Source organism: Haemorhous mexicanus, chromosome 1 (assembly GCF_027477595.1).
Source record: "Haemorhous mexicanus isolate bHaeMex1 chromosome 1, bHaeMex1.pri, whole genome shotgun sequence".
Lineage (NCBI taxonomy): Eukaryota > Metazoa > Chordata > Aves > Passeriformes > Fringillidae > Haemorhous > Haemorhous mexicanus.
Genome location: NC_082341.1, coordinates 157,113,064 through 157,124,186, shown reverse-complemented (window position 1 = coordinate 157,124,186; position 11,123 = coordinate 157,113,064). Strand labels below are relative to the sequence as shown.

Sequence of the window (11,123 nt, the reverse complement as noted above, 5' to 3'; positions counted from 1 at the left end):
ATGACACGCCACCCCTCCAAAGGATTACTCATCTCTTCAGTCCCCTTTGACAAGTGCCATCAACACCAGCCTTTGGTCTCAAATACTCACACTTTAAACGTGGAATGAATGTGATGAAAGCAGCAGCTCCGCATGCACAGCACAGTTGCAAAGCCCACACCAGCCTTACATGGCTGTGGTGGAATGGGGCCCCTCTTCACAACACACCCACAAACTAAACTACACAAATGCCCCTAAATGACCTCACTGATGACACTCATATTTTTCTAAAGTTTTGTTGCATATTTTGGCTTCTCTGACACAAAACTTCCATGCCAATGCTCCCAAATAACAACTCTCTCTTCAAAGCTGCTGCCAACCTCAGATGGACATGGTCAAAAGAGCAGGACATGACACGGCAGAGTTGTGGGAAGGAAACCACAACCCACATCCTAACTCAGCACGCTGTGCCAGGCAAGAGCTGCAGACCACAAAATGCCCCAGGGTCTAGGGCCAACGCTGTCCTGCCCCTCCATGACCAGCATAAAAGCCAGCCCAGAGCCTCTCTCCCTCACATCCTTCTCTTGAACCCTTCTGCTCCTGTGCTGACAACAAGGTGAGACTCAAGCTCCTGAAGCTCCTGCTTCTGCTCCCATGGCCCTTCTCTTCCAGCAGGCTTAGCTCAAGCCTCAGCAGCCCTCACGCCTCCACCAAGCCCCACAACTCCTAAAACACTCCATCGCTCTTCTGACATTCTGCCCTTTGCACCCACATCCCCTACCCTGCCTCACCCCCCTCTCCCTTACAGGCACCCTCCACACCACACCCATGGCCTGCTACAACCGCTGCAGTCCCTGCGGACCCACCCCGCTGGCCAACAGCTGCAACGAGCCCTGTGCCCTGCAATGCCAGAACTCCAGCGTCATCATCGACCCTTCCCCTGTGCTGATCACCCTGCCAGGACCCATCATGACCTCCTTCCCCCAGAACACCGCCGTCGGATCCACCTCCTCCGCTGCTCTGGGCACTGACCTCAATGCCCAGGGACAGCCCATCTCTGGTGGATTTGGCTTTGGTGGCTTTGGCTACAGCCTGGGAGGCCTGGGCTGCTATGGCAGGAGGGGCGGCTACATCTGCTAAGGACCCTCGGCACCACCCCTGACACCACCAACTCTAGTAACAGCTCCTGCAAGCAAAGCACCTCTGCTGATGGGAGCCACCCTTGCACATCAGACCAGCTCTTCTCACTTTCTCCATCTTCCCTCATCCTTCTTTTGCTTCAATAAACTTCTGCTGCATCAAAGCCTTACATGCCTCCTCTCCTTTTTGAATTCTGCCTCACATACTTACCCAGCACAGAGCCAGAAATGAAAAGGCCATTGGAGTAGATGGAAAAGGGGACAAGATATTTGTTTGGCTACATGTCCCTACCAGTAACAACCAAGGCTGCTACCGGAATATTGGTATAGGGGGGACCTTCCAAAACAGGACCTACAGCCATTACTTTCTACACCAAAGGCTTTGACACATTCATGCTCTTCATTTCATCAAAGATTCTGGTTAAGGCTCTCCATGCCAGCACACACTTGACAAAGTCTCTTCCCACCAGGAATCACAAGCCTTTCCGGCAACAAGGGAAAACTATATCACATCCACTTCGGCACAAACTCTGGAGGGCAAGTGCTTCAACTCCCCTGCTCAAGCTGAGTCAGCAAGAGCAGGATTCCCAGAACCATGGACAGGGCAGATTTAGATCACCCAGCACGGAGACTCCAACACCTCTTCCCCTCTGTGACCACTCACACAATGACAAATTCTTTCTGTCTTTCATTCTTTACCCAAGGAAGTCCATCTCTTTTCCCTTTTGCCCTTGTGCTCCTGTCCTGGACATGCACACTGCTGGGAACAGCCAGGCTCCTTCACGTCTTTCCCTGACAGCAGGAATTTACACACACTGATAGCACCCCTGGCCATCCCTGTCTTCTGAGCCCCAACTTTCTCCACTTCTCCTCTATGGAAGATACTCCAGCCCCAAACAATCTTTCAGGCCCTGAATTGGAATTGTTTCACGGAGTCTATGGACTTCTTCCAAGAATTTTTTTAAACCTATCTTGAACACTGGTGACACCATTTGAAGTGAGGCTTCATTGAGACCTCGTGGTCCCTTTGTTCTCCACCAGCACCACAGGGTCCTGCTCTGCAAAGCTCCTACCCAGCCCATCAGCCCAAAGCATGACCTGGGGCCAATTGCCATTCCTGCCCAGATGCAGAACTTCATGTTTTCCCCTCTCAGAAGCTCACAAGATGCCTTTAACCCTCACTCTCCAGTTCCCTCTGACCCGTGGCACAACCAAGTGGTGTATCAGCCACTCCATTCAGCTGCCAGCTTGCTGAGGGGACAACAGTCCCACTGCCCACATCCTTTTTGAGGAGGTTGATCAGGGTTGGCCCCGTGGATAAAACTCTTGATCTCCTTCCATTGAGACCTTACTCCATCTGGATTTTGCGCCACTCATTAACAACCTCTGGGTCCAGCCCCTCCAAGTGATGAACCCCAGTTCCCTCAACTGTTCCTTGTGTGTCTTGTTCTCCTTGTCCTTCACCACTTTCCTTTCCTTTGTGAAAGAGCCGGGCTCTGTGAAACCACAGTGGGAACTTCTTGGGCCCAGGTAAGATGACTGTTATCGATGGGCCAAGACAAAACTACGGCGAGCATGGCAGGCCTCACTACATCACAGAAATCACTTTCTGATGAGCGCCATGAGAAGCCAGGCTTATAGACAGGCTTGGAGAGATGGAGGCAAGGAGAAAAAGGAGTGAATAGATTGGAAGAGTCCAGGCACTCACAGCTAAACAGAGGCAAAATCCAGACCAGATTGACACACCTCTGAGAGTTTGGGGCGCCTCTTCACAACACAGCCACAAACCCAAAACTATGACTTCCACAGGCTGACCTCACACATGACTCGCCAGCCCTCCAAAGGATTACTCATCTCTTCAGTCCCCTTTGACAAGTGCCATCAACACCAGCCTTTGGTCTCAAATACTCACACTTTAAACGTGGAATGACTGTGATGAAAGCAGCAGCTCCGCATGCACAGCACAGTTGCAAAGCCCACACCAGCCTTACATGGCTGTGGTGGAATGGGGCCTCTCTTCACAACACACCCACAAACTAAACCACACAAATGCCCCTAAATGACCTCACTGATGACACTCATATTTTTCTAAAGTTTTGTTGCATATTTTGGCTTCTCTGACACAAAACTTCCATGCCAATGCTCCCAAATAACAACTCTCTCTTCAAAGCTGCTGCCAAGCTCAGATGGACATGGTCAAAAGAGCAGGACATGACACGGCAGAGTTGTGGGAAGGAAACCACAACCCACATCCTAACTCAGCACGCTGTGCCAGGCAAGAGCTGCAGACCACAAAATGCCCCAGGGTCTAGGGCCAACGCTGTCCTGCCCCTCCATGACCAGCATAAAAGCCAGCCCAGAGCCTCTCTCCCTCACATCCTTCTCTTGAACCCTTCTGCTCCTGTGCTGACAACAAGGTGAGACTCAAGCTCCTGAAGCTCCTGCTTCTGCTCCCATGGCCCTTCTCTTCCAGCAGGCTTAGCTCAAGCCTCAGCAGCCCTCACGCCTCCACCAAGCCCCACAACTCCTAAAACACTCCATCGCTCTTCTGACATTCTGCCCTTTGCACCCACACCCCCCTACCCTGCCTCACCCCCCTCTCTCTTACAGGCACCCTCCACACCACACCCATGGCCTGCTACAACCGCTGCAGTCCCTGCAGACCCACCCCGCTGGCCAACAGCTGCAACGAGCCCTGTGCCCTGCAATGCCAGAACTCCAGTGTCATCATCAACCCTTCCCCTGTGCTGATCACCCTGCCAGGACCCATCATGACCTCCTTCCCCCAGAACACCGCCGTCGGATCCACCTCCTCCGCTGCTCTGGGCACTGAGCTCAATGCCCAGGGACAGCCCATCTCTGGTGGATTTGGCTTTGGTGGCTTTGGCTACGGCCTGGGAGGCCTGGGCTGCTATGGCAGGAGGGGCGGCTACATCTGCTAAGGACCCTCGGCACCACCCCTGACACCTCCAGCTCAGATAACAGCTCCTGCAAGCAAAGCACCTCTGCTGATGGGAGCCAGCCTTGCACATCAGACCAGCTCTTCTCACTTTCTTCATCTTCCCTCATCCTTCTTTTGCTTCAATAAACTTCTGTTACATCAAAGCCTAACATGCCTCCTCTCCTTTTTGAATACTGCCTCACATACTTAGCCAGCACAGGGCCAGAAATGAACCAGGCCATTGGAGTAGATGGAAAAGGGGACAAGATATTTGTTTGGCTCCATGTCCCAACCAGTAACAACCAAGACTGCTACCGGAATATTGGTATAGGGGGGACCTTCCAAAACAGGACTTACAGCCATTACTTTCTACACCAAAGGCTTTGACACATTCATGCTCTTCATTTCATCAAAGATTCTGGTTAAGGCTCTCCATGCCAGCACACACTTGACAAAGTCTCTTCCCACCAGGAATCACAAGCCTTTCCGGCAACAAGGGAAAACTATATCACATCCACTTCGGCACAAACTCTGGAGGGCAAGTGCTTCAACTCCCCTGCTCAAGCTGAGTCAGCAAGAGCAGGATTCCCAGAACCATGGACAGGGCAGATTTAGATCACCCAGCACGGAGACTCCAACACCTCTTCCCCTCTGTGACCACTCACACAATGACAAATTCTTTCTGTCTTTCATTCTTTACCCAAGGAAGTCCATCTCTTTTCCCTTTTGCCCTTGTGCTCCTGTCCTGGACATGCACACTGCTGGGAACAGCCAGGCTCCTTCACGTCTTTTCCTGACAGCAGGAATTTACACACACTGATAGCACCCCTGGCCATCCCTGTCTTCTGAGTCCCAACTTTCTCCACTTCTCCTCTATGGATGATACTCCAGCCACAAAACAATCTTTCAGGCCCTGAATTGGAATTGTTTCATGGAGTCTATGGACTTCTTCCAAGAATTTTTTTAAACCTATCTTGAACACTGGTGACACCATTTGAAGTGAGGCTTCATTGAGACCTCGTGGTCCCTTTGTTCTCCACCAGCACCACAGGGTCCTGCTCTGCAAAGCTCCTACCCAGCCCATCAGCCCAAAGCATGACCTGGGGCCAATTGCCATTCCTGCCCAGATGCAGAACTTCACGTTTTCCCCTCTCAGAAGCTCACAAGATGCCTTTAACCCTCACTCTCCAGTTCCCTCTGACCCGTGGCACAACCAAGTGGTGTATCAGCCACTCCATTCAGCTGCCAGCTTGCTGAGGGGACAACAGTCCCACTGCCCACATCCTTTTTGAGGAGGTTGATCAGGGTTGGCCCCGTGGATAAAACTCTCGATCTCCTTCCATTGAGACCTTACTCCATCTGGATTTTGTGCCACTCATTAACAATCACTGAGTCCAGCCCCTCCAAGTGATGAACCCCAGTTCCCTCAACTGTTCCTTGTGTGTCTTGTTCTCCTTGTCCTTCACCACTCTCCTTTCCTTTGTGTAAGAGCCTGGCTCTGTGAACCAACAGTGGGAAATTCTTGGGCCCAGGTAAGATGACTGCTATGGATGGGCCAACATAAAACTACGGCGAGCAGGGGAGGCCTCCATAAATCTCAAACATCACTTTCTGATCACCCACATGAGAAGCCAGGCTTATAGACAGGCTTGGAGAGATGGAGGCAAGGAGAGAAAGGAATGACTGGAATGGAAGAGCCCATGTAATCACAGCTAAACAGAGGCAAAGCCCAGACCAGACTGACACAACTCTGAGATTTTGAGGCCCCTCTTCACAACACACCAACAAACCCAAAACCATGACTTCCACAGGCTGACCTCACGCATGACACGCCACCCCTCCAAAGGATTACTCATCTCTTCAGTCCCCTTTGACAAGTGCCATCAACACCAGCCTTTGGTCTCAAATACTCACACTTTAAACGTGGAATGACTGTGATGAAAGCAGCAGCTCCGCATGCACAGCACAGTTGCAAAGCCCACACCAGCCTTACATGGCTGTGGTGGAATGGGGCCCCTCTTCACAACACACCCACAAACTAAACTACACAAATGCCCCTAAATGACCTCACTGATGACACTCATATTTTTCTAAAGTTTTGTTGCATATTTTGGCTTCTCTGACACAAAACTTCCATGCCAATGCTCCCAAATAACAACTCTCTCTTCAAAGCTGCTGCCAAGCTCAGATGGACGTTGTCAAAAGAGCAGGACATGACACGGCAGAGTTGTGGGAAGGAAACCACAACCCACATCCTAACTCAGCACGCTGTGCCAGGCAAGAGCTGCAGACCACAAAATGCCCCAGGGTCTAGGGCCAACGCTGTCCTGCCCCTCCATGACCAGCATAAAAGCCAGCCCAGAGCCTCTCTCCCTCACATCCTTCTCTTGAACCCTTCTGCTCCTGTGCTGACAACAAGGTGAGACTCAAGCTCCTGAAGCTCCTGCTTCTGCTCCCATGGCCCTTTTTTCCAGCACACTTAGCCCAAGCCTCAGCAGCCCTCACGCCTCCTCCAAGCCCCACAACTCCTTACAAACTCCATCGCTCATCTAACATTCTGCTCTTTGCTCCCCCACATCCATGTTCCGCCTCACTGCCTTCTCTTCCAGGCACCCTCCACACCACACCCATGGCCTGCCACAACCGCTGCAGTCCCTGCGGACCCACCCCGCTGGCCAACAGCTGCAACGAGCCCTGTGCCCTGCAATGCCAGAACTCCAGCGTCATCATCGACCCTTCCCCTGTGCTGATCACCCTGCCAGGACCCATCATGACCTCCTTCCCCCAGAACACCGCCGTCGGATCCACCTCCTCCGCTGCTCTGGGCACTGACCTCAATGCCCAGGGACAGCCCATCTCTGGTGGATTTGGCTTTGGTGGCTTTGGCTACAGCCTGGGAGGCCTGGGCTGCTATGGCAGGAGGGGCGGCTACATCTGCTAAGGACCCTCGGCACCACCCCTGACACCACCAACTCTAGTAACAGCTCCTGCAAGCAAAGCACCTCTGCTGATGGGAGCCACCCTTGCACATCAGACCAGCTCTTCTCACTTTCTCCATCTTCCCTCATCCTTCTTTTGCTTCAATAAACTTCTGCTGCATCAAAGCCTTACATGCCTCCTCTCCTTTTTGAATTCTGCCTCACATACTTACCCAGCACAGAGCCAGAAATGAAAAGGCCATTGGAGTAGATGGAAAAGGGGACAAGATATTTGTTTGGCTACATGTCCCTACCAGTAACAACCAAGGCTGCTACCGGAATATTGGTATAGGGGGGACCTTCCAAAACAGGACCTACAGCCATTACTTTCTACACCAAAGGCTTTGACACATTCATGCTCTTCATTTCATCAAAGATTCTGGTTAAGGCTCTCCATGCCAGCACACACTTGACAAAGTCTCTTCCCACCAGGAATCACAAGCCTTTCCGGCAACAAGGGAAAACTATATCACATCCACTTCGGCACAAACTCTGGAGGGCAAGTGCTTCAACTCCCCTGCTCAAGCTGAGTCAGCAAGAGCAGGATTCCCAGAACCATGGACAGGGCAGATTTAGATCACCCAGCACGGAGACTCCAACACCTCTTCCCCTCTGTGACCACTCACACAATGACAAATTCTTTCTGTCTTTCATTCTTTACCCAAGGAAGTCCATCTCTTTTCCCTTTTGCCCTTGTGCTCCTGTCCTGGACATGCACACTGCTGGGAACAGCCAGGCTCCTTCACGTCTTTTCCTGACAGCAGGAATTTACACACACTGATAGCACCCCTGGCCATCCCTGTCTTCTGAGTCCCAACTTTCTCCACTTCTCCTCTATGGATGATACTCCAGCCACAAAACAATCTTTCAGGCCCTGAATTGGAATTGTTTCATGGAGTCTATGGACTTCTTCCAAGAATTTTTTTAAACCTATCTTGAACACTGGTGACACCATTTGAAGTGAGGCTTCATTGAGACCTCGTGGTCCCTTTGTTCTCCACCAGCACCACAGGGTCCTGCTCTGCAAAGCTCCTACCCAGCCCATCAGCCCAAAGCATGACCTGGGGCCAATTGCCATTCCTGCCCAGATGCAGAACTTCACGTTTTCCCCTCTCAGAAGCTCACAAGATGCCTTTAACCCTCACTCTCCAGTTCCCTCTGACCCGTGGCACAACCAAGTGGTGTATCAGCCACTCCATTCAGCTGCCAGCTTGCTGAGGGGACAACAGTCCCACTGCCCACATCCTTTTTGAGGAGGTTGATCAGGGTTGGCCCCGTGGATAAAACTCTCGATCTCCTTCCATTGAGACCTTACTCCATCTGGATTTTGTGCCACTCATTAACAATCACTGAGTCCAGCCCCTCCAAGTGATGAACCCCAGTTCCCTCAACTGTTCCTTGTGTGTCTTGTTCTCCTTGTCCTTCACCACTCTCCTTTCCTTTGTGTAAGAGCCTGGCTCTGTGAACCAACAGTGGGAAATTCTTGGGCCCAGGTAAGATGACTGCTATGGATGGGCCAACATAAAACTACGGCGAGCAGGGGAGGCCTCCATAAATCTCAAACATCACTTTCTGATCACCCACATGAGAAGCCAGGCTTATAGACAGGCTTGGAGAGATGGAGGCAAGGAGAGAAAGGAATGACTGGAATGGAAGAGCCCATGTAATCACAGCTAAACAGAGGCAAAGCCCAGACCAGACTGACACAACTCTGAGATTTTGAGGCCCCTCTTCACAACACACCAACAAACCCAAAACCATGACTTCCACAGGCTGACCTCACGCATGACACGCCACCCCTCCAAAGGATTACTCATCTCTTCAGTCCCCTTTGACAAGTGCCATCAACACCAGCCTTTGGTCTCAAATACTCACACTTTAAACGTGGAATGACTGTGATGAAAGCAGCAGCTCCGCATGCACAGCACAGTTGCAAAGCCCACACCAGCCTTACATGGCTGTGGTGGAATGGGGCCCCTCTTCACAACACACCCACAAACTAAACTACACAAATGCCCCTAAATGACCTCACTGATGACACTCATATTTTTCTAAAGTTTTGTTGCATATTTTGGCTTCTCTGACACAAAACTTCCATGCCAATGCTCCCAAATAACAACTCTCTCTTCAAAGCTGCTGCCAAGCTCAGATGGACGTTGTCAAAAGAGCAGGACATGACACGGCAGAGTTGTGGGAAGGAAACCACAACCCACATCCTAACTCAGCACGCTGTGCCAGGCAAGAGCTGCAGACCACAAAATGCCCCAGGGTCTAGGGCCAACGCTGTCCTGCCCCTCCATGACCAGCATAAAAGCCAGCCCAGAGCCTCTCTCCCTCACATCCTTCTCTTGAACCCTTCTGCTCCTGTGCTGACAACAAGGTGAGACTCAAGCTCCTGAAGCTCCTGCTTCTGCTCCCATGGCCCTTTTTTCCAGCACACTTAGCCCAAGCCTCAGCAGCCCTCACGCCTCCTCCAAGCCCCACAACTCCTTACAAACTCCATCGCTCATCTAACATTCTGCTCTTTGCTCCCCCACATCCATGTTCCGCCTCACTGCCTTCTCTTCCAGGCACCCTCCACACCACACCCATGGCCTGCCACAACCGCTGCAGTCCCTGCGGACCCACCCCGCTGGCCAACAGCTGCAACGAGCCCTGTGCCCTGCAATGCCAGAACTCCAGCGTCATCATCGACCCTTCCCCTGTGCTGATCACCCTGCCAGGACCCATCATGACCTCCTTCCCCCAGAACACCGCCGTCGGATCCACCTCCTCCGCTGCTCTGGGCACTGACCTCAATGCCCAGGGACAGCCCATCTCTGGTGGATTTGGCTTTGGTGGCTTTGGCTACAGCCTGGGAGGCCTGGGCTGCTATGGCAGGAGGGGCGGCTACATCTGCTAAGGACCCTCGGCACCACCCCTGACACCACCAACTCTAGTAACAGCTCCTGCAAGCAAAGCACCTCTGCTGATGGGAGCCACCCTTGCACATCAGACCAGCTCTTCTCACTTTCTCCATCTTCCCTCATCCTTCTTTTGCTTCAATAAACTTCTGCTGCATCAAAGCCTTACATGCCTCCTCTCCTTTTTGAATTCTGCCTCACATACTTACCCAGCACAGAGCCAGAAATGAAAAGGCCATTGGAGTAGATGGAAAAGGGGACAAGATATTTGTTTGGCTACATGTCCCTACCAGTAACAACCAAGGCTGCTACCGGAATATTGGTATAGGGGGGACCTTCCAAAACAGGACCTACAGCCATTACTTTCTACACCAAAGGCTTTGACACATTCATGCTCTTCATTTCATCAAAGATTCTGGTTAAGGCTCTCCATGCCAGCACACACTTGACAAAGTCTCTTCCCACCAGGAATCACAAGCCTTTCCGGCAACAAGGGAAAACTATATCACATCCACTTCGGCACAAACTCTGGAGGGCAAGTGCTTCAACTCCCCTGCTCAAGCTGAGTCAGCAAGAGCAGGATTCCCAGAACCATGGACAGGGCAGATTTAGATCACCCAGCACGGAGACTCCAACATCTCTTCCCCTCTGTGACCACTCACACAATGACAAATTCTTTCTGTCTTTCATTCTTTACCCAAGGAAGTCCATCTCTTTTCCCTTTTGCCCTTGTGCTCCTGTCCTGGACATGCACACTGCTGGGAACAGCCAGGCTCCTTCACGTCTTTTCCTGACAGCAGGAATTTACACACACTGATAGCACCCCTGGCCATCCCTGTCTTCTGAGCCCCAACTTTCTCCACTTCTCCTCTATGGAAGATACTCCAGCCACAAAACAATCTTTCAGGCCCTGAATTGGAATTGTTTCACTGAGTCCATGGACTTCTTCCAAGAATTTTTTTAAACCTATCTTGAACACTGGTGACACCATTTGAAGTGAGGCTTCATTGAGACCTTGTGGTCCCTTTGTTCTCCACCAGCACCACAGGGTCCTGCTCTGCAAAGCTCCTACCCAGCCTCTCAGCCCAAAGCATGACCTGGGGCCAATTGCCATTCCTGCCCAGATGCAGAACTTCACGTTTTCCCCTCTCAGAAGCTCACAAGATGCCTTTAACCCTCACTC

The 11,123-nt window shown here is 51.7% G+C and overlaps 3 protein-coding genes and 1 pseudogene across 3 annotated transcripts; all 4 read left to right on the top strand.

The window, feature by feature from the left end:
• Nucleotides 1-807: 807 nt before the first annotated feature.
• Nucleotides 808-1,182, top strand: LOC132334819 (feather beta keratin-like). Its single transcript, XM_059861011.1, has one exon. It carries the CDS (start codon nt 808-810, stop codon nt 1,117-1,119), a length of 312 nt encoding a protein of 103 aa, XP_059716994.1. The 3' UTR covers nt 1,120-1,182.
• A 2,232-nt stretch (nt 1,183-3,414) lies between these two features.
• Nucleotides 3,415-4,060, top strand: LOC132334786 (feather beta keratin-like; annotated as a pseudogene).
• Nucleotides 4,061-6,688: 2,628 nt separating this feature from the next.
• Nucleotides 6,689-7,000, top strand: LOC132328223 (feather beta keratin-like). Its single transcript, XM_059848072.1, has 2 exons — nt 6,689-6,802; nt 6,848-7,000. The coding sequence occupies exons 1-2, from the start codon at nt 6,689-6,691 to the stop codon at nt 6,998-7,000; spliced, it is 267 nt and encodes an 88-aa protein (XP_059704055.1).
• Nucleotides 7,001-9,627: 2,627 nt separating this feature from the next.
• Nucleotides 9,628-9,939, top strand: LOC132328162 (feather beta keratin-like). Its single transcript, XM_059847951.1, has 2 exons — nt 9,628-9,741; nt 9,787-9,939. The coding sequence occupies exons 1-2, from the start codon at nt 9,628-9,630 to the stop codon at nt 9,937-9,939; spliced, it is 267 nt and encodes an 88-aa protein (XP_059703934.1).
• The last annotated feature ends 1,184 nt before the right edge of the window (nt 9,940-11,123 follow it).

Coding starts and splice junctions, on each gene's coding strand:
- LOC132334819 (XM_059861011.1), top strand. CDS start 808: ATGGCCTGCTACAACCGCTGCAGTCCCTGCGGACCCACCCCGCTGGCC.
- LOC132328162 (XM_059847951.1), top strand. CDS start 9,628: ATGGCCTGCCACAACCGCTGCAGTCCCTGCGGACCCACCCCGCTGGCC. Junction 9,742..9,786: donor TCATCATCGACCCTTCCCCT/GTGCTGATCACC, acceptor TCCTTCCCCCAG/AACACCGCCGTCGGATCCAC.
- LOC132328223 (XM_059848072.1), top strand. CDS start 6,689: ATGGCCTGCCACAACCGCTGCAGTCCCTGCGGACCCACCCCGCTGGCC. Junction 6,803..6,847: donor TCATCATCGACCCTTCCCCT/GTGCTGATCACC, acceptor TCCTTCCCCCAG/AACACCGCCGTCGGATCCAC.